We start from the raw sequence: 22,023 nt of genomic DNA, 5'->3' as shown, positions 1-22,023 counted from the left end.
TATAATATACTATAGGTAAGTTCCAGCCTAATCCAAGATAAAGCAGGCGTGACCGCTGCGCGATATGCGTCTTTATTGGACTGACCTTTGAAGGGCACTGAGACATTCTCCTTCAGTTTTAGGTTTTTCATGCATAAAAAAGTCGAACTTTATAACTTGCCAGACAACGTTCACAACGTTTGTTTTGCTATCGATATTCTGCAAAATTGTGAGCATGTGGAATAAATAACTCAGGCCCCGGAACCTCGGACACAATAGAAAATCTATTGTGTCTGGGACCGATCGGGCCGCTTGGGGCTCAATGGGTTAATATTAGTTACTAGATTTCCGCCCGCGGCTTCGCCCGCGTTTTCAAAGGAAAACCCGCATAGTTCCCGTTCCCGTGGGATTTCCGGGATAAAACCTATCCTATGTGTTAATCCAAGTTACCCTCTATATGTGTGCTAAATTTCATTGTAATCGGTTCAGTAGTTTTTACGTGAAAGAGTAACAAACATCCATACATCCATACAAACTTTCGCCTTTATAATAGTATTAAGATATTAAGATTAAGATTAAGATTAATTTCAGACTGGAAGATATTATCATAATTGATCCAATATAAATAAAAAACAAGAAATCCTATTCAGTTAAATATTTTTCAATAGCCTGATCCAATTTTATTTTAATCAACTCGACTTTCGAGGGTTCTCAAATTAAAATAACGATAGCGGGACGGAGTTTAGTGTTAACAAGAATTGTTTTACCATTTATATCATACATTGTCATAAGACAATTATGTTTACAAATGAATTTATAAATATGTGCTTTTGCTAGTAAAACACAAATTAAAATAGTATATTACAAAGCTTTCAAAGGTTGTTAATTACGTTAAAGCTGTACAGCGACGGAAGATTCCATTATCGTACAAATATTAGCTCATTTATTACGGCTTCGTATTATGATGACAGTATGACCTCATCTATTTCAGAAATTAGCTGTCAGTACATCTGCCTCATTTATTATTTGTCTGTACATTATGTGCCCTGAATGTTTGAATATGAAACCGAATTATCTATACAATCATTGGTACTAAAATCATATAAAATTCTTTAATACTACATTTACAATGTTATTAATTAAAATTAAAATGATTCCTCATAAATATTTCGTCATTGTGTCATCGATGATTAAAAAACGTCAATTCCATTTTCAAATTTACGCGCCAGAACGTGCCAGAACCTAATACAATAACATACGGAAAATTAGAACACGTATGTACTGATATCGTAGGGAAATATTTCTCAAAATGCAATAAAGAGTATCATATCTTAGCGGGATTGAAAGCCAGCTATTCTTTGTTCTAAGCGCGTCACGTGCTAAAGCTTTTTATTATACGTGCTCTATCCTCGCGACGGTGAGAGCTCTACGGCGCGTGTTCTGAAGAGTCATTCCGTTGCAAATGAAGCCCTCCCGTGCTCAAGGAAACCACTATTATCATATAACATTGTTTTAATAAGTGTTTGAAGTTGGAATTACTTTTATTGCTACTTTAGAAGACGAATGGCGATTCTTTGTGAACATGTGTTAATAAGTGGTGATAAGTTGTGACTTTTGAATTTTCTTAAAGTTAGATACATATTAAATTAAAAACATGGAACATAAATATACTCGTGTACCTGCGTTATAAGGTTAATACATGCAGTTTTCACGATTGATTTAATTGTAAGCAAACTTAATTATGTACATACTGTAATCAGAGTAAAGTTGTGAATAAAATTCGTTGAACATAACTATTTACTTTCAGGTTTAATTAAAAATTTATACGGAATCATGCTATGAATGTATTCCTGTAAATCATTTTGCAAATGCAAAATTAACTTAATGAAGAGCGTAGAGACACGTTCCAATCGGAGAATGTGACACAAATCCCCGCAATCAGTGAGACGACTGACGATGCGACGCCTGACGATGCATTCGTCAAAGAAATTGTATTCTATTATTCATTCAATTCAGACCCGGTTTTAATATTAATGAGTCTTTAATTATTGCTGAATGCTAATCATAAATTTACATTACCGTTCGCTAAATGTTATTATTTAGGGCTAGAATAAATTAATACTAAACATTCATAATTCATTATATTGTTATTTCTTGTACTAGATTCCAACAGCCTTCATAAATTAAAACAAAACCTAATAATACATTCAATTGTTTGTAAACACTGAGGCACAACACAAAATATCTCACTGCATTACACGATTGCAGTTGGAAGCTCGCCAACATTTAAAGCGTTCTTTTATCTCTTGTCAACCAAAAAAATAAAAGTGTGCATTTACGTATGTCACGGTATTTACTAGTGATGACAATGTTATTTTATTGTTGCATTCACTTACATTGTTTGTTCACAGGTTCCGTGGTAGCGGTAGAAGTCCACTTCGAGAATAAAGACAGTGGATTTTTTCTCAAACACACGGCGAGATGGAATGGAGCTGGACCTCCACCGGAGCCGATGGGTACCGCTCTACCTGGTGCCCTTCTTTCTCTAGATCGTTTCACGGTACTGCAAGGTTCAGCTCCGGCGTCAGTTAGAGCGACTTACGGGCCTTTTTCAACAAAACAGACAGTGCCGGCTCGATATGCCGTACCTGATCCGTTAGAACCACCTCGAAGGAACGCAACATTACTTGAGTTACAAGACGCGACTGCTCATAGGCTCGACGTATCCGCCCACCTTGTATTCAGAGAATTACCACGCGATGCTCCTGTTCTGCGGGTTTTATTCCACACTGGTGGTGAAGGAGGTGCGCGTAGAGCTGCTTCACGACTTCGCAGAGTGTGCATAACACTACATGCAAGCTTAGGATCAAAAGTGTTAACCGCAACATGTGGCCCGGAAGGAGAAGAAGGTGCATGTCTTGCAGAGTTGACTGTGCCTGCAGCTTGGTGGCCCGCTGACGGCAAGGGGAAAAGGCCTCCACGAGCGCTTAAATTAGCTTATAGTGCAGCAGAAGCTAATAGTGGTGAAACTGGAGAAGGAGTATGTGGAAAAGTGTCAGTTCAACCCGCTTGGCCCTTGGGAACTGTGACGCTGGCCGGCGCACGTGCTGGGTACAGAGAGGCTCGGGCAGGCGACACAGCACTCCTTTTGCCACGCGCACCGTTATATCCTCATTTTCGTTTGCACATTCCTTTTGTGGTGCGCCGAGATGCGAGCCATTCTATCGGACATGTAGTAATCAGGTTAGTATTGTTCTAAATATCAATATTTTAAATATCTAATTAATTACAGTTAAAATGTTAACTTACTAGCTTAGGTACTGTTAATCAATTTTTTTTTTATTTTTTTATTCATGAATAGGTAAACATTTGGCCGCTGTTTCACCTGATGGTAAGTGACAACGCGTCCTAAGTTGGAACATGTTTACCTAGAAGATGCCTATTCACATTTGCTTTAAATTTGGATAGATTGTAAGAAGGTGGAAAAACTGTATTCGGTAGAGAGTTCCAGTCCTTAGATGTTCGCAAGAGAAATGATGACGTGAATCGCTTTGTGCGAATTTTAGGGATGTCTACAACATAAGGATGGAAATCTGCTCGGCGTCTGGTTGTTCGATGGTGAAAAGGTGATGCCGGTATCAAGTTATGTAACTCCTCGGCACATTCACCAAAGAATATTCTGTTCAATTGTTAATAACACATGAATAATAATTATAACCTTATTTTAATTAATTTTTATGATCGATCTGATTCATATTTAATGTATTTATTTTCAAATTTCAATTCGCATCAAATGAGACACGAGACGAAATATTTCCATATCCTTGTTTACTTACTTCAAGTAAAATCAATACCAATCAGCGCTACCGAGTTATAACGGTCGTATAGTAAAGAGCCTTTAGAGAGCTCTTAAGTCCTGACATTGACGTGCAAATTGCTGTCACCATAAAATCTCTTTGAGTTGACATCAACTACGTCCCACGCACTCTGTAAAATAACCACATATAGAAGAGTTTACTTATTATGTTAGTACTAAAATATTTGTAAAGTTACATATATGAATGTGTATTGTGTAAGGAATAAATAGCTTTCTATATTATTATTTTTTACTTAAGGCAATTTTGTAACAGCTTCCTAATATCGCTCTTGATATTTGTTATAAGTATTAAGTTACATGTCTTCATTGAGTTTGAAAAATTAACAACTAGGTTTATTGCTTGAGCCTGAGCCAGAACAACTCGATATTAGAACTACGTTAATGAAGAGCTTTTAAGCAGTGCTTGACTTTTCATTCAGAATCAGGTCAACGCGACATTTTAAATTCTCGATATTTTTTGTCATTTTAATATAAAAAAGTGAAAGTTTTTTTCTATTATAAAGAAAAAACATTGTAGAACAATTATTTAAATATCTACAAACCAGGTAATTGGAAAAAGTCTTTCATCAAAGGCGAAAAGCAAAAAATAAAGGTTGGAAGGAAGAACATCGCAATTTAAATAATTAACTATTCAATCTAGCTTTGTTTAATGAATTACAATTTCAGATTTTTTCCTTCCCGATCGTTCGACCCGGTTCGAACATTTTGTTGACTTTACGAGCTGACTTTTACTTACTTGCTATCTTAGTAAATTTGCAAGTCACTAATTGAATAAATTCCTTCCTTTGTTTATCTTTAATCATAAAGAACGTGACTTAGAACAGTAATGGTGTACGGATTTGCGAGAGAAATTATAGTACTAAAGCTAGGATACACGTTCATTGTTTACATAAATTCCTCCTTTGTAAATACGTTAAAAGATATAATTGTTATTTGTTCGCGCTGATTGAGTTTATTTGATTGCCTATGGATAGAAACAAATATGCAAAACAATGAAATGCCTGAAAAAAATCACTGAATTTAAACAAAGCGAGAACGCCGTTGTTATTGTTTCTCAAATATTGAGGATTAAAAAACATTTCCACTGTTTTAATGAAAAGTGAAATTGAAAAATAAACGATTGTTTTGGCAGGATGAAAGTGAAATCTGGTTTGAGGTTGGTGAGTGTGACTGCGGCGAACTCTCACTGGGCGGTGACCGCGGAGGTGAAGCCTAGGAGCGCTACTGTGACAGCTACCCGACTTGAGCAACCACTTCGAGACGATAGTGGGCTAGAACTGTAAGTGTTTCTTTAATAAACGTACTGAAATATTCCTCATAAAAGATAATTTAATGCTTTAAATGTTCTTCAACATATGCTCAAACTTTTTCACAAAAATGTAAAGTCTATATTTTTATTAGGTAATCGAATATCGATTTTTTATAGAGTAAATATTATCTTAAAATTATTAAAATGTCTGCTTTAACCGGACACCTAATATATTATTATCTACCTAATTGAAAAATTAAACTGTATGCCCTATTTTGAGCTTTGAGAATTTAGATACCTAATGCAACTAATTTTAGTTAGTTGCTAGAAAAGTGACTCAGTTAAAGTTAACAGTTGAAATAAATTCGAAAAGGGTTGAAATAGTTTCGTATTTTCGTATAATTTTAAATTAAAGTAAACAGTTGAAATAATTTCGTATGGGTAATTTGAACACGAAATTATGTATTTTCAGCCCTATACGAGAATATACATTTTTGTCAAAACGAAACATTTGAATAATATTCAATCCTAATACGAATGATCTTACTTCGATATAAAAATGTAATAGTATCTAGCAGATACAATTTCATAAAGTAAACGAAACGCATTCCAATTGAAGAAAAGCAATTTGAGAAAATAAGTTTTATCTTCATAAAGTTTAAATAAAGTACAAAGTTAGGCAGATCTCGGTAAATTTCCCCGAGGATACATTAAAGAGAAAACCTTTTGTTCACTTGATAGTAAAATTTAAATGCGGCTTCTAATAATACGTTATTTTAGACAGCCTATTTTTCTTGTTCGTCATTTTAACGAACAACTCATTTTATTTATATTTTTTAGGGCTGATTTTTCAAACCTTGGTTAAAACTTATTCGTCGAATAATGTATAAAACTACCATTTTAAAAACGGATTCTAATTATCCGTACTTGACAGTTTACGTGACATTTTAATATTATCGTGTAATACTTTATTGGACAGATAAGTTTTAACCAAGCATTGAAAAATCGGCCCTTACTAGATGAATTTAATCAATTTTTTGATTAACTTTAAATAAAATTGTCAGATGTTGTTTTGAATCATATACAGTCATTGTTTAAACATTCATCTAAATACATTGTTAATTTTTCACTAGTTTAACATTTGCAATGAACACGTCGTTCTTGGCAGGGTTTATTGGCACAGTGCCTATTTAAAATGGAGTTTAACGTTTTGCACATACAATTAAAACAAACTAAATGTTAAGTTCAAAGTAAGAAAAGTCCCTGTTTACAATGATAAATCTAATTATTATTTATACATACCTACATATTATGTTAGTGGATGGCTTGGTATAAATTGCACTTAAAACGATAATGAGATTAATTGCTATAGTTATAGATATGTCATTCTAACTCTATCTCAGATATCATCTAACAGAAATACGTTACCTTGACATTCATAATCCTAAATCAGATTGCATATCTAAAATCAATACCACAAATTAATTCCAGCAATCCTTTCAAATATTGAATAGTTACTAATTCCATACAGGGACGAAGAAGACACTAGTGGTGCGGGAGGTCCGGGATGGGAAGAAGTTCTAACATGGTTAGTGGAAGTGGGCGCTGAAGGAGAAGGTGACGCTGAGGGTTCAGAGGGAGAATCAGGTCGTGGTACAGCTCGTATCAGCTGGTCAGCAAGAGTATCGTCCACACCAAGTGGCACTTCCACTACCGAAGAGACTCCTCATGAACATCGAGTGAATACTCGACTGGATATTGAAAAGGATGATATTCAAGCTGTCCTGCCGATTTCTAAGGTATGTATTTTAGTACATGTCATTTACGGTTAAAAAATGAATCTTGTTATTTATAAAGATTGTGATGAGTTAAAATGTAAACTTTAAGTTTCGAATAAAATTTTAAACGTATAATAGTAGATAATAATATATAATAGTACAAATCATTAGTGAAAACAGAACCTATGGTGTTTTTATAAGTGGATAACTTAATTTTGAGTACATGATAGTAATCTTTGCATAGTTACTGAAATCATTATTACAAAATAGTAAAATAGGTACCATAGTTCGTTACTTCTGATTAAACTCATTAAACGGTTATAAAGTTTCCAATGAGCTACGATAATGTTTAAGCTGATTATCATGCTATTATAATTCACTTAATTTTACGACTACCTCGATCGAGTCTGCCGCACGAAATTCACAATTTATTAAGACACCGATAGTAAAGATAAATTAAGTAGTTTCATCCTCAATAATTAATGGATCAGGGGAACGAAGAGCACTTTTTAAGGTATTAACGCAATAACGATATCTTTATTGACTCTCAAAGGTTCTTAGATTGACTGAGGATTACCAACTAATTGGGTTATAATGGTATCGTATTGAGAGATAATATATTACTTAAACACTCACCTTGGCTTTTTAGTATTATTACTGTTACACGATAAGATCACTATCGAGTATTAACCTAGATTGCTAAAATTAAATCAATAAGTATCAAATGAAACAAGTCAAGTACGTACCGTATTATTTTATGTACCTTTTACCTATCCGCCTAGATGGTTTTAAATTACAAACCTCAACACATTGATATTTTATGAATGTAGAACCTGTGGTAAAACTAAACTAAACTATTTTTAGACAACATACATAATATAATATGTTGAAATAAATAATAGTTTAAATTATAAAAAAAAACATAGTATAATTTAAACCTCTAAGTATTTACTAGGTGTAACGTTTAACAGGTAGGTATAGTATATAATGTGTAAAAAAAACACAACGTTTACCGTTCGATCCATTTCCTTATAATTAAATTTACCCGCTTAGTGGACACGGACTATAAAATGAAGCTATTATAATAATCTTCTTGTGTGGCTCGTAAATTGAAAACACTTCTATCAGTGAAATATTTCTCTAAAGTTATTAGCGTCAGTTATTAAGTTTCCCTTCGGGCAATCAGCGGCCATGCGGTTTCATTGATGGACAAAACTCATTTCGTGATGGAATATACCTAACAGATAATTAAAACAGTCGTAGCCGATACAAATGAATCGACAATTGAACTAACTGTAAGTGCGTGCTCTCAATTAGTATGATATCATTTTATTGCCGCAACATATATAGAAGTTATTGTGAGCCGTTATCTTTCAAATTAATTAGGGTACATAAATGCCGACACTTAAATGTGGTTTATATTATTGTCGTGACAATTATTTTCTATTATCATATTATGTTCTTTGCTTCAATTTACTCGTGTATATTATGTTAAATTTAAAAATACAAAATCTTCGAGGATTAACGTTGAAATGAATCTAAATTTCCCAAGTAAGTTCCCAAGCTTTAAATTCAATCAATCAAAAGTAAAATGTAGTATGAATATCGTGTCAACAATGATTTTGTTGCCCTGGATGTGAAAGTGGTTTCGAATAATTTAATGCAAATTATATATAAAACTATTAATGGTTTTGGTAGATTGGCTCTAGTTTTTTTTTAATCCTAATTTTCTTATTAGACTAAAACGCAGCATGAAATAGAAGGTACTATATTTTTTTAACATCATTTATTTATTACAAAGTTTTACTTATTGTTTTGTTTTAATATTTAATTAATTCAAATGGATATAAAAATAGAGAAAAATCATGTAAACTTATGAAATAGTACAAGGAAATAGATTGTATAAGCTTCTCTTCTTAGTTAATTTTGGGACAAAAGTTTTGTAATGGACCATCAGTAATCTGCCATCATGTGACGGTCCCATATACCCTGATACCTTTATTCTATAATTTTTACTTCTTTTTCGATGCGTTCTTCCTGTTTCTCACAGAAATTTCGCAGATTTACTGGACATCTATCCAGGAGACTGTGGGGGAAGTTTAGCTTTATGTTCGTATTTGCTCATAAAATAATGAAGTTTTTTAACAACTGTTGTGCAATTTCTTTATAATTTAGTGTTTTTAATTTACCTTAAATTAACCAATACTATATCTCTCCATTATTTACTTTCAGCATCAGTTATAAAATTTTGTTAAATTTTCATCTTTTATGAATTTTCGACACGCCCGTCCTGTAGGGACATCGGGTATTCTTCTTATACTTCTAGATTCCCTCAAAGGATTAAATTTTCATATTTATTAATTATTCCTAATGGATTTGCTTTGTCTAATTCTATTTATAAAAACATCAAGGGAATTTCGTATACCTATCCACTTTGCTGACCAAGTGCTATTGGGTTTCTTCAACTCAATACAAACCGAACATTGTTGTTCATAAAAATGATTTTTTTACAGAAACTATTTATTATTCTGATATTCTACAGTCAGTTTTATAGAATAGGGTTATGTCTGAGCGAAGAAATGTGCAGACGTAATTCACCAAAAAAATAAACACTTATTAGTAACCCGTATTCTGAAGGGACGTAAGAAAATTTAATATATGAAAATCCAAATATAAAAAAAACTAGAGCCAATTAAATAATTTTAATGATTACATTCGCAAACTGGGTGCTTGAAATATATAAATATGTAGAAATATCCAGGGCAACAAAAAAAAATTGTTTTTTTGTTGAGCTGTGTAATAGAGGATTCGTGCTTACATTATTTCGTCTATCCAAGGTCTAGGTATAACGTAGGCTTCATTAAAAAATATATACGTAACAATTTAAACTACTTAACTACATAATATTTAATATAATCGATACTTCAAATTTTGTAATATAATTATTATACTAAGAATAGTACGCTTTTTAATATTAAAAAAAATTGATTGAGGGTATAGGATTTATAAAAAATCTTTGTATTATTATTTTTGTACCACGGTACAGCGTAATATATCTAATTCCGCATTATTCTATGGGGTCTAATCCCGCCCGGGATGTGATTTTTTCCCATTCTTTAAAATTTGTCATTTATAAAGCAAAATTGAATGCGACAAAACTAAAAGTTATATATCATATTTGTTTAGAACTGGGAGGTGTTAAACACAGCAGTGCTCACGGGTCGCCAAGTATCGCAAGCGATGAAGGTGCTGATAGTGTCGCAGGCGGGGCAGGTCGCTGACGTCACGCTCCAGAGCTCTTGCCACTCGGAGGACGAGAGTGTCCTCAAAGTGAGTAACACAATTAATAGTGGCCGTAATGGGTGCGCACTTCAATAGATTGGAGGCCATATCGATCGAAGGGTCGCTCTATTTGCTGATAGTCCACTTATGACCACATCTTACACGTACTTGTGTCAAGGTGCTAAGTTATTAATGTTAGACATTATCGACCTAAAAGCACCCACTATCCAGTAAAAATATTAAAGACTCTTAGGTCATTAAAATGCTGATCAGTACTTCTCCGCACAGAAAAATGTATACAGACGAAAAATTAAGTGTTCCTGACTTGTTAAGTGCTCTCAATAAATTTTCCTCAAGAGGTCAAATGTTAAGGGACATTTTCGAGGCCTCGTAAAGTACGGGAGGTTAATTGCCTTTCTGAAGGAAAAATCTATTCACAAATTTCATCCCATAAGGGTCATTAACGCCCTAGAGTACGTACTTGTACCAATACCCATTCTTCTTTTAAATAGGTGTCGTCATCGTGCAGTTCCGTCTATGTGGATGGATCAGAAATTCGAGGATCCTCAAACGCTTCAGTGATTGTGAAATATGGAACTTATACTGGCCTAGCAAGATTCACTGTTTGGATGCCGGAATACCCGCTTGAAATCGACGTGGATGATAATAGACTATCACAAATTAAAGGTAAAGCCGCATTCTATTTAATCTACAAAACATATTATGTGTATTAAAAATAACAATTGCTCGTTAACAAAACGAAATGTTTTTCTGAACATTTCTGTTGCGTTCCATTTATTATTCGGCCGATGGGAGCCGTTTCGTGTTTCATGTAAGGAAACAATGTTAAAATCGTCATAGTTTTTTTTTCATACGCGAATGTACAACCTACATTCCATCTGCATATTGACCTAGATGGGGCATTGTTTTCTTCCCAGGTTGGAAAGTTTTAGATGAAACGAACGCTAAAGACAGATTAAAAAGGTCTCTTTCATCGAGGGGGTGGGGGGCAACCAGACCCGATGGCCCTAATACCTTGACGGATCAGCGCTCTTGCCGGCTCAGATACCAACAAAGCAACGTCGAGGTTTGTACTAAATAACGCTAAAAATATAAAAGACAATTTTAATTTTTAATAGGCCTCAATATTAAGTCCATGACGTAAGTAGCGTACGAATCAGGTCACATCAAAACAATAAAAACTTTACTTGACCTAGCCTTGTGCCGATAAAACTCAGCAGTTCTCACTGAAATGTATCGTCATTTCGTTTAAAAGTTTCTATTTATAGAATCTATAGATATAGACAAATTGGAAACCGAATAGTGTTTTATACAAGCAATGTCGGTTTAACACAAAACATACTTAATAAATATTCAAGTAAGTAATAGGTAATGGATTAAAACTAAATACTTAGCTTAAGATATTTTTCGCTTAAATTATAGCAAGCTTAATAGCTTCAAGAAATCGATTAAAACGATACCGGTGCAATAAATCATCTGTGTACTTCAGTATTTTATTTACGACGATAAATTATTGGTAATCTGTGTCAACACATTTTGCATCCTGGAAGTTAGCCAATTTATGCTTTAGACAAAATAAGTCGAACATGGCCATCCACCTAAATTCCTATATTATAGAAAATAGAATAACGGATCTTTGAAGTAGCTATATGAATTTGGCACTCTATCAAACGGATCCTGTTTTTAGGGATATCTTTTTTTCTTGCATTTTTATTCGATAGAATTTGTTATATTGAAGAGTAACCGGAAGATTATTTCAAATTAATATCGTTGTTTTCTTCTTTCTTGCTATATTATTATTAAATGCTATACATATCATGACATATTATCTGTTATTGGTATGGATGTTTGTTAGGTACTCGAACACGCAAAAACTATTGAACACAGCTTTTGACGACTTACGTTTCGAGTTATATTTTATTAGTCCGGAATGAACTCGAATATCTTAAAAACATTACAAAACTATAGAAATAGTCGTTTTCGCCCACGAATTTCTCCGCATATCATAGTTAATTTATCATATTACGAACAAATTAAATAATACGTCATAATAATAACATGTTTATTAATATGCCTAATAAAATGTATATCCACAGGTATACGCGCGTTTCCTAGCCAAAGACCACGACTCAGGTCGGGTCTCCTACTTCGTGTCCCGTCGCACGTGGCTCAAAGTGACGGAACTAGTGTTGTCTCTGATGCGTGTATCGGACCCGCGTATAGCGTCACTACGGAACCGCGTGTTACAGGGACGCAGTACTGGACGCACTGAGGTGCAAGTGCTGTCGCCTATAACGGGTAAATATAAATAGGTTTTTTTGAAGTGAAAACTTCTTTAGCGGCGTTGGGTATAAAATCTTAAACTCGCGTCAGGACACGTGACCTGATCGAAAAAGCGTAAGACGGTTGGATATCAAACATGCTCAACGTTAATAATCAAGTTTTCACTTCTGCCGGCACTCCCGGAGTGCAACCCGTCTTTTTTTTTTTAATTATACATATATGTTAAATTTTTGCCAAAGCACACGAGCAAAGTGACTTAACAGACACTAATTATTGAATTAATATAATTAATAATTAATTAATTAATTATTTTTAATTATTTTATTATTATTACTTGTACACGTAATTGTATACATATTTTTGGCGCGTATTCAAGCGTTATTGATAATCTAGACAAAAAATACTAAAGAAGTAATGAGTTTGCAAAGCAAATTCAATTAACCAATTAATGATTTCGTTCCTTAATTTAAATTCATTGCGCCAACTCTACATAAATATCCGAGAATATTTCTGTCTGGATTCTTAATTTTCGTTATTTTATTTTTCACTACCTACTATTAACACGGCGTTATTCTATGCAACATAAAGTTTTCTGTGAAAAATCAACTGTGTAACTGAAACGAGTCCGTGTAAAAACAAAATGCGTATTAAATTGCGTAACTCGAGTCTAAGTGTTCGTATTACGGTGGCATTACGACTGCTCATAATTACCACAATTATGGCTAAGAAATACTTAACCTGGAATTCTGAGCTTTTGTACGGTGTACTGTTTCTATTGATTCTAGAAAGGAAATAATAGTATGAATGTTGCAAACAAGTCTTTTAATCAAGCCTCGTTTAAGCCTATAATTACCTCCTACTTGTGTCCGAAAACGCCTACCTACTAACTTTACTCTACTAAATTGATTTATTTAAACATTTTCAAGTATCCTTGAACAAGTTTGAAATTGAGGTTTATTTGACACCAATTTTAATAAACCAATTGATTGATATTTTCCAAAACTTTCAGTCACTCCTATAAACACTTATTTTACATTCTTATATTGACACTCCTTGAAAATAATACAATAATGTTTTCTTCACAATAAAATATTTGGAATTAAAAAGACATAAAAAAATCTTTATTACAGGGCGTGTAATTGGTCTCCGCGAGGTCCGTGTGGTCAACGACAAGGTGTCGATTACCCGACTCCTAGTGCGAGTGATATCTGGTTTACAACTGAACATTTCTCCAGACACGGCCATTGAGAACGGATACGTGTCCGAAACTACTGTTACAAGACGATTGACAGCCCAATACCAGGTGAGATGGGGCTTCGGAAGCTTTAGTGTGATTTATTAGGGCAGGAAATTGATTTATCGGAACGTAGACATGAAGGTAGAATCAAATTGTTCGATGAATTTTCGTTTCAAAGGATGTAGTATATTTGAAAATTATACATATGCTCTGTTAAAATAACTATACGCAATACACATTAATCTTTGTTTCAGTTTTAAGATGGCATAAGAAATGCTGACTTCGATATAAATTTATAAAATTGAATGCCATAAAACAATAAATATCAATTTCATGCTGACTTCGATTTAATTTTGCCAATATGACCTTCAAATTACTTTTTAAAAATAGCATTTTTTCTTTTACTATTTTAATTCTGAATCTCCTTCTCAATCAATAATTATTATTATTTTTTTCTTCTTTATTACAGGAAGGGCTTCTAGACATAGACATAGAGTTTTCCGACGGAACTCACACAGCACTGCGCGATGTGGCCACATCGGACTACCACTTGTTAGTGGAAAGCTTGGATATCGAAGTTGTGGCCTTTGCGCCCATGCTGGCTTCGGTGCATCCTAGAGTTATTGCTGTTGGTGAAGGTATGACATATTATTTTAAGAAATATTAACGAATCCAGATATATTAATTAAAATAAAGAGTAAACGTAAGTTCATTATTAATTATGAGAAATTTGAATTTCTTTTTTGATAATATAAGGGTTTCATCTCGTGCTGAAAAGGAGCTTTTTATTATTTTTTCAATAATAAACGTGAGTTCATATTGTTTGTTATTTTAACTGACAAGCTAATATGGGGGTTATCATGATTCATGATGTTTTAAATTTCCAGTGTGAGAAATTGATGGCGCTAGACGACCTGTAATTTTTCTACATTAGAAATAATACTATAAGACATCATGGTACGGTAGCTTTGAATCTGGCCATAAGACTAATATAAATCTAATTTATCACAGGTAGCGGCGAACTTCTACGCGTAACCCTGCTAACGCCCGACCAGTGTCGTTCCGGTCCGATCCGGCGAGTATCTCTCCCCGGGAAAGGCGACACCAAAACTCCCGCGAACATTAAGAACATTCCCGGGGCTCTAGCCACTGCTGCTGCTAGTGTTGATGTCGACTTCACTGGAACTGATGCTCCACAGAGACCAGATACACCGCAAAATGATGATATCATGGCCAGGGGTGGGATCAGAACTGGAATGAACGATCTGACTGATTTGCTTAAAGGTAAAGGTGTATTGAGTTGGTTGATAGTTCTGTTGAGTAGTTATTTTTTTGGTATGTCAAATTAAGTAAAGTAGCATAGTCGTATTAATAATTATTTTATGTTATCTTATAAATCAATTTTCATTTGTTTTTTGAGATATTGAAGTAATATTGATATAATATGATTAAAATAATGTTATAACTCTAATAACTCATTGTTATGTAGATAATATACAATCTTAGTTATCCAAATTACTGTACCAAGTAGAATTATTATTAAAAAAACCCTCTAATAAAACCAATACTAAACTACCATTTGTGTTTGTAGATATTTCACGTATTAAAGATGAAAACAACCACAATCCCACAGTGCAAGCGCAGCAATACGGATCCATTCACCGACCGAACGCCGCTCACCATCCAAGGCATATTGCGCAGAAAAATGAGTCGCAAGTACAAATCGGTTGGTATTACATATAAATATTATATGTTTATTCCATGAAAAAATAGGGAGGACAAGAACATTTTTTTATATAGAGAAAAAAAATATTTTAAATATTTGGTATGTTTACTGAACTCAAATTTAACCAATAATTTTGTCGTTACAGGAATGACTATCTTACTGGGAGCATTTTGTTTCGCGATAATGGTAATTATTATTTATTTCACTATTCATTCTATGTTAATTGGACGATCTTTTTCTTATTCTTTAATCCCTATTTTTATTTATTTTTATAGGTATTTGTGGTGTCATGTGTTGTATACGCATACAAATTGAAAAGAGTGAACAGTCCAGGAGGTGGTGGATGTAGAAACAGTCCCGGCGCTACTGAAAGTGGACGCTTACAAGTTACTAATTTGGTTGGAACTACACTTGGTCTAGCTAAAGAAAAGCCCTCAAGGGAGTCTACTACTAATGCCCATGATTGGGTGTGGCTCGGTAAGATGACATGAAATTTAATGATAAATTAATAACATGATATTAATGTGATCACAAATAACACATTTAGGTAGATAAAATGAACGATAAAAGTTTCACGTTTCAATAAAATATCTGTTAAGGCATATAACTAATTTTTATTACACTGTTCATTTACAGGAAGGGCAACAATCGAAAAGAACGGCAACCGCCACCCAACAAACAGAAACTCGATGCAACCGATGCAATGCGACAAGGGGAACAACAACCAAGAGATGCGCATAACGTCCAACCCTTTGAACTACAACTACGTCGACCCAGATGATGCTATCCGAGATAATGGAAACATTATGGTCACCAGCTTCGATAACCCCAACTCCATAGAATTACCATCGCAGAACGAGAAACGTGACAGGATCATAGACTCAACGACATATTGCAAGAAACCCTCGAGACACGCGCGGACTAACTCCGGAGACGGTCATTGGCAGTAAGATTATCATTGCCATCATTTCTTGCATGCTTCACAACCACACAGACATTAGTTACATGCTGACTAGATGTTTGCTACTATTTTTGCATTTGTGTATAATGTGTTGTGTAATTTTAGGGATACCAATAACCAAGACGAGTATCGACCGCCCGTGCCTCCGCACAGAAACTCTTCGACACCTCAGCCTCAAGTACCGGTGCCACCACGGAATTCCAATAAAGTGAGTTGCCATTTCATTTTTTGTTGTAACAATGAATACCAACTTGATCCCTCATTTCCTCTTGTACGAATGTATATTAAGATTATGTGCTTCTCCACAAAATTTTATTCAGATCCGATCAGATGTTTTTACTTGAAATAGTAACTAAATCAGTATGATTACTTTTCAAACTTTCAAATCTTTATAATAATGATCTTGCAGATTTTGCCGGAGTCAGTCATGCCACCAGCTAGACGAAGCCACTCCAGGAATCATCATAAGAAACACGATCGCGAGCACGAGCCTACCAAGAGATCTCCGGAAAATCAACGCCACCCAGACCGGTACGTTTTTTTATATTAATTTTTTTATTTATTTACTCTTTATTGTACAACATATTAAAATGAAAGTACATAAAACAAAACCATTTAAATTGTATAAATGGCGGCCTTATGGCTCAAAGCCGTCTCTGCCAGGCAACCTTCAGGCAAAGGACAAATTATAACTTAAGGTAGCCAATTTATAATAACTGCTTCTACAACAAATACCTATCTAGATTTGAGAGTTGAAATAATATTGTTTGATTGTGTAATATTTTCATAATCTATTCAAAATTTAATTGAAATCATGTCTCCATTTCAGAATTATTGATTTGAATAAAGCCGAGTCCCCATACATTCCGAGCCGAGAAATTAAAGACCAATACAAACGCGACTCTTACCCTCTTCGACTCCGCAACGACTTTGACGACGATCCAATGGAAAACCTTACTGATAAGGACGATTGTGCCAGATTATTTGAGTTTGATAACGATGCTCCTCTTATCATGGAGAATAAGGACTATCGAGAGATTGTTGGCCTCAACAGAGGAACTGATGACTCACGACGCACCTTCACTAAGCCGGAAAGCCCTGACTACATGCACGACTCTGGAATCGGTAATATTATTATGTATTTTATTATAAGTACCACTTTTCGATCGTAATTACTATTTGGAACACTTTCATTGTTCATTTTAAAGTATTTTTTTATCTTATTACATTGTTACGCAATCCTTCTGAGTTGTAAGAATGCAAAAAGCAGTAGGTATTTTATTTCGAAAGTAACTTTTATTAAATGTTAACCTTTTTTACTTGAATTAGTTCTATGAAATGGTTCTATCAATATTAAATCGTAATCTCTGTCATTTCCAGGTCTACCTGATTTGCAAATGAGACACAAGAGTAAATCAAAGGATGCTAATGGCAAAGGAGATTTCGTTGAATTGTCCAATCAAAATAAAGGTAAGATATGTTTAACTATTTCTCATTATTATATTATATGACTGTACTCCTTTTATACCTAGATGATTGGTAGAAGTGTAGAATTCTAAGGAAATGTTAAATTACCAATAGTGGAGCATTCGTTTATTTACCATAGCCATAGGCAAATTTCTAGCTCCCTAGAATCTCTATCTCTTTTAAATTATAAAGTAAATACTTAACTATTGTGCGCTCCATCTATTATAGACAGAGCGCACCTATTATAGACAGAGCGCACCATAGAAATCTAAATAACAAGACACATAGAAGTGCTGTAATGTCATAATTCGTATGAAAACCGCTGTCGCCAAAATCAACACATTCAAACCGAAAGCTAAACAGTACACACAAGTAAACTATGCCTTTTATTGGACAGCTTGATTTTAGTGAAAACTAACTTATCTATTAAATTAAGCTTTTGAATATGTATCCTAACGCACGAATTTACGGTTTATTTTAGAATAACATCCCTAAGTATATGAGACTTTTTGCTCCAATACGAACAAACGTGATAATAAGAATGGTCGACTGTGTCATTCATTGTTATTTCGATTACTATGGTGACACTCGTAATACTTGTAAATATTCTATAATTTTAAGGAAAAACGGCATTATTTCTAAAAAAAAATATTTTCCAATGAAATATTATTCCTTTATAAGTATAATTACAACTTGTGGAAGAATTTCCGCAATGGGAATTGCTGAAACACACCATGTATACACTCATACGTCTCCAGAGCAACTGAACAGTGACGAATGCACTGGTGATGTGCAAATCACCTGAGTGGCGACAAGGTCACGCACGCTTACGACTTCTAGTGTCTTGTTATTTAGATTTCTATGGAGCGCACCTATTATAGTCAGAACGCACCTATTCACGTACATTTGCACTAACTATATCTCCACGAACTATGTCTTGTTTCCACCAGGTACCCCATCCCCCGAAGTGAAGCGCGCCACCATAGTGGGCAACCCGATGTACTCGCGCGGGGCCGCGGGTGTGGGGGGAGCGGGGGGTGTGGGGGGAGTGGGGGGTGCGGGGGCGGGGGGAGCCGAGCCAGCCGTAGAGCCGCTCGGCCTCGACGACCTGCACATGGACTACGATCAAATCATGCACTATTTCCATAACCTCAAGGTATAAACCGCCACAGCCCACCGTCCCCACGCTTCTAGTGTAGACGTTGCTGCTTGCGATACCGCTCGGCTGCCGCGTTCTATCATATCGTACCGCGTACGTCGGTGTCTACGTAATCTACTTATGAATTAGAGCCTGACTTTTGATGCATTTAATGTCGATGTAGTATAGTATTTTATATGACTACGTTTTATACGAATATACATTGTGTCGTGCAGTATTAATTAATGTAAGGACGTGTAGCTGTGCATTAACGGTATTGTCTCATAGAAGTAACGTTAGTCTTGTCTCAGCGAGTATAATGTACGCCTCGGTAGCACTACCTTTATATTACGTCTAGTACCGCCTCTATATCGATGACATCATCCCCTATATTTGATCTCGTAGACAGCTAGAATAGAATCCGTCTCTTCTCACTAACCTAGAAGTAGCACATCTCACAGTCGATCACAATAATCAGTAATCACATTGCAATCGCCGCAAACTATGACTCATTCGATAAAATTTTTCGCAGGAATCGAACGCCTGAGTAGAGCAGATCATTGCAAAGATCCGGCAGATATTGTCTACGTTTAAATATCAGCATATCACCAAAGCTGCTCCGATCGACGTATACAATGCGCCCGCCGGAGCGAGCGGCGCCGGGCGCGAGGATAGTACTATTGACTCACTCAACAACAACCTGCCGCCAAGCGACGCACACACACACAGTGCCGCGCACACGCAGGTGCTCTGTGACTCGATCGCGCACAGAAACACCTTTATGAAACGCCGCCTTAAGTTCCTCCTGGAACACTTAAGCGAGGCGTACGAGTAGAGTTGTTGGTCAATATATTATCCTCCGTACAATATGTGTCCGAAGTGGATCCTTGCAGTGATCGAAAACGATATAAACTATGTAATTGTTTTATACGTATACCTGTAACGTTTAACGTATTTACTCTAGTCATCGACAAAGTTGCACATGTTTATGTATTTAATGATGTATCTGTGTGCATGTAGTTAATACTCAAATATATTATAATCTATGATATAATGTTGTAGATAGATCGCGTTGTTTGTCTGTTTGACGATATGACTTCTTTGGTTTTGGTGTCTCGTTAATAAAATAATATAATATACGAGCTTTTAGCGGTTGGAGCTATAATTATTATCCAAATACCAATAAAAAAAACGTTGCATTTTTCTCTGAATAGTATGTACATATTTTCCATTATAGATGATGTGAAAACGCTACCTCACTTATGTCTTAACTTATAGCTTAGCAATTACATAGATCCATGAGCAAAGCAAAATGTATTTATATAACAACTATTTAATACGCGTATTTAATTATTATTTTAGGTTCTACCTAATTTATTCCACTTCTTTTTCCCTTAACAAAGACATGAAATAGGCTTTAAGACTGCAATTTGCCAGTGTTTAGAAAATATTTATTAGTTTAGGGACTATTTATAAGACAAACCTAGTCAAATATGTTTATGTAAGGGCTAATTTTTATTTGCTCAAATTTACTGTTTTCAATAAAATACTGAATATTTTACGTTCCTATTGTTTTACCACTTCATTTATTGATGTTGAACAAAATAAAATTTGGCCTAAAATATCTTCCACGTTTGTGTAACTTTATATCTTGGGACATTACTGTACAACGTTCTATACACACGTACATTATATCTCAATCAATATTGTATAACTTTGTGATAATATGGCTGCTCTTGTTGATTTTTGGCGGCCGACTTTAAATTAAAAAGCCATATCATATTATGAAATCTAGTTGCTTGTATCATATATTGTAATGTATCTTATTAATTTATTAAAATGTAAATTGCATTTACTTGTAAGTTAGTTTTATAGGTTTTGTAAATATTGTTATGATGTTATATAATTTATAGGTATGTGTGCGAAGATACAAAGGAAATAGATGTATAAATGTGGTAGAGTTGCTTATATACTATCGACAGAGTAGGCTGCACTGAATTATATAATAAAAGTTTCATGTCTGTTATTATTGTACACGGAATAGTAAATGTAATTGATCTTGTAATTGTGTATTGATGTGACCCTTCTAGAAGATGTTTCTAGCGAAATCTCCCTTTTATGTTAACTATTTTTTCCTTTTCAAAGCAAACTGTTATAACGATCTATTCAGCTTTAACTTTAATCTGATAATATTGATATTATTCGTAACGTTTGGGCTTTTGTCGTTAGTTTAGGGACAAGTCACAGATCACTTATATACCTACATTATGCAGTAGAATTTGTTACTATAACAATTGTTTTTGTTGGGTTTTTCCTTATATAAAGAAGTTTATTAATAAATTATTGCTACAGACTGAGGCTTGTCACGAGAATCCCTTAATGAAATGTCAAATATAATAAACAATTATGAAAAAATCCAGTTGTTTTTTATTTACATCATCCGAATCTAGGTATGTGAAATAATCAAAAACACTGAAAGGTGGCCGATTTGATGAAAACTAAAACTGCATTATTAGTTTTTTGATAAATCAATATTCCTTACCAGTTACCTATAGAACCCATTGATTTTGAAAAATAAAACTTTAAGTACCTGCAGGAAGGGGAATTGGAAAAAGGTTATTATATTCTGGAATTCAGTAATTTCTATTTTAATAGGGTTATACCATGAAGGTTAAACACTCGTTAAATATCGATCGTTGTGGGCATTACCTCAAGAGAAGTGATATTGGGCAATCATATTATTAGCATATATTTTTTTCACTAAAGCATCTTTTTTTAATGGAACTAAATCGATCATGAGCTGATCAGTGATAACAAAGCAGAACCTCATACAGCTAGTTTTCGAGTCAAGTGACTACCGATTCTAAAGTAAAGTGAAGTCCCGTGTCCCCTAGTGGGGCAGATGCATTATATGCATACATCTGTTTCACTCATCCATTTCCTTTAGGGACAAGTAGGTGATCAGCCTTCTATGTCCTGCCAGACCGAGACATTTTTTTTCTTCCACCGGGAATCGAACCCAGGA

The 22,023-nt window shown here is 34.5% G+C and overlaps 1 protein-coding gene across 2 annotated transcripts in view; it reads left to right on the top strand.

Annotated features, from left to right (window-relative positions):
• Nucleotides 1-21,339, top strand: part of dtn (transmembrane protein 132C dtn) — a 57,198-nt gene extending 35,859 nt beyond the window's left edge. Inside the window, exons 2-21 of one of the 2 annotated variants that reach the window (XM_089699103.1) lie at nucleotides 2,391-3,222; nucleotides 4,989-5,135; nucleotides 6,637-6,904; nucleotides 10,070-10,213; nucleotides 10,678-10,852; nucleotides 11,104-11,252; nucleotides 12,283-12,484; nucleotides 13,600-13,772; nucleotides 14,176-14,344; nucleotides 14,718-14,990; nucleotides 15,298-15,432; nucleotides 15,578-15,618; nucleotides 15,708-15,909; nucleotides 16,069-16,378; nucleotides 16,499-16,601; nucleotides 16,803-16,924; nucleotides 17,223-17,518; nucleotides 17,774-17,863; nucleotides 18,811-19,016; nucleotides 19,531-21,339. In XM_089699103.1, the coding sequence (XP_089555229.1) occupies nucleotides 2,391-3,222; nucleotides 4,989-5,135; nucleotides 6,637-6,904; nucleotides 10,070-10,213; nucleotides 10,678-10,852; nucleotides 11,104-11,252; nucleotides 12,283-12,484; nucleotides 13,600-13,772; nucleotides 14,176-14,344; nucleotides 14,718-14,990; nucleotides 15,298-15,432; nucleotides 15,578-15,618; nucleotides 15,708-15,909; nucleotides 16,069-16,378; nucleotides 16,499-16,601; nucleotides 16,803-16,924; nucleotides 17,223-17,518; nucleotides 17,774-17,863; nucleotides 18,811-19,016; nucleotides 19,531-19,545 (4,052 nt within the window). In that variant the 3' untranslated portion in view covers nucleotides 19,546-21,339. Of the gene's footprint in view, nucleotides 1-2,390; nucleotides 3,223-4,988; nucleotides 5,136-6,636; nucleotides 6,905-10,069; nucleotides 10,214-10,677; nucleotides 10,853-11,103; nucleotides 11,253-12,282; nucleotides 12,485-13,599; nucleotides 13,773-14,175; nucleotides 14,345-14,717; nucleotides 14,991-15,297; nucleotides 15,433-15,577; nucleotides 15,619-15,707; nucleotides 15,910-16,068; nucleotides 16,379-16,498; nucleotides 16,602-16,802; nucleotides 16,925-17,222; nucleotides 17,519-17,773; nucleotides 17,864-18,810 lie in introns of both variants that reach the window. The other variant, XM_089699104.1, reaches the window with a different exon arrangement.
• The last annotated feature ends 684 nt before the right edge of the window (nucleotides 21,340-22,023 follow it).

This window comes from Colias philodice, chromosome 9 (assembly GCF_061535455.1).
Source record: "Colias philodice isolate Cphi_HAF_F1 chromosome 9, ilColPhil1 Martin Lab GWU primary, whole genome shotgun sequence".
Classification (NCBI taxonomy): Eukaryota; Metazoa; Arthropoda; class Insecta; order Lepidoptera; family Pieridae; genus Colias; species Colias philodice.
Note: the sequence above shows the minus strand (reverse complement) of the source record. Positions and strands in the feature narration are given on the sequence as shown.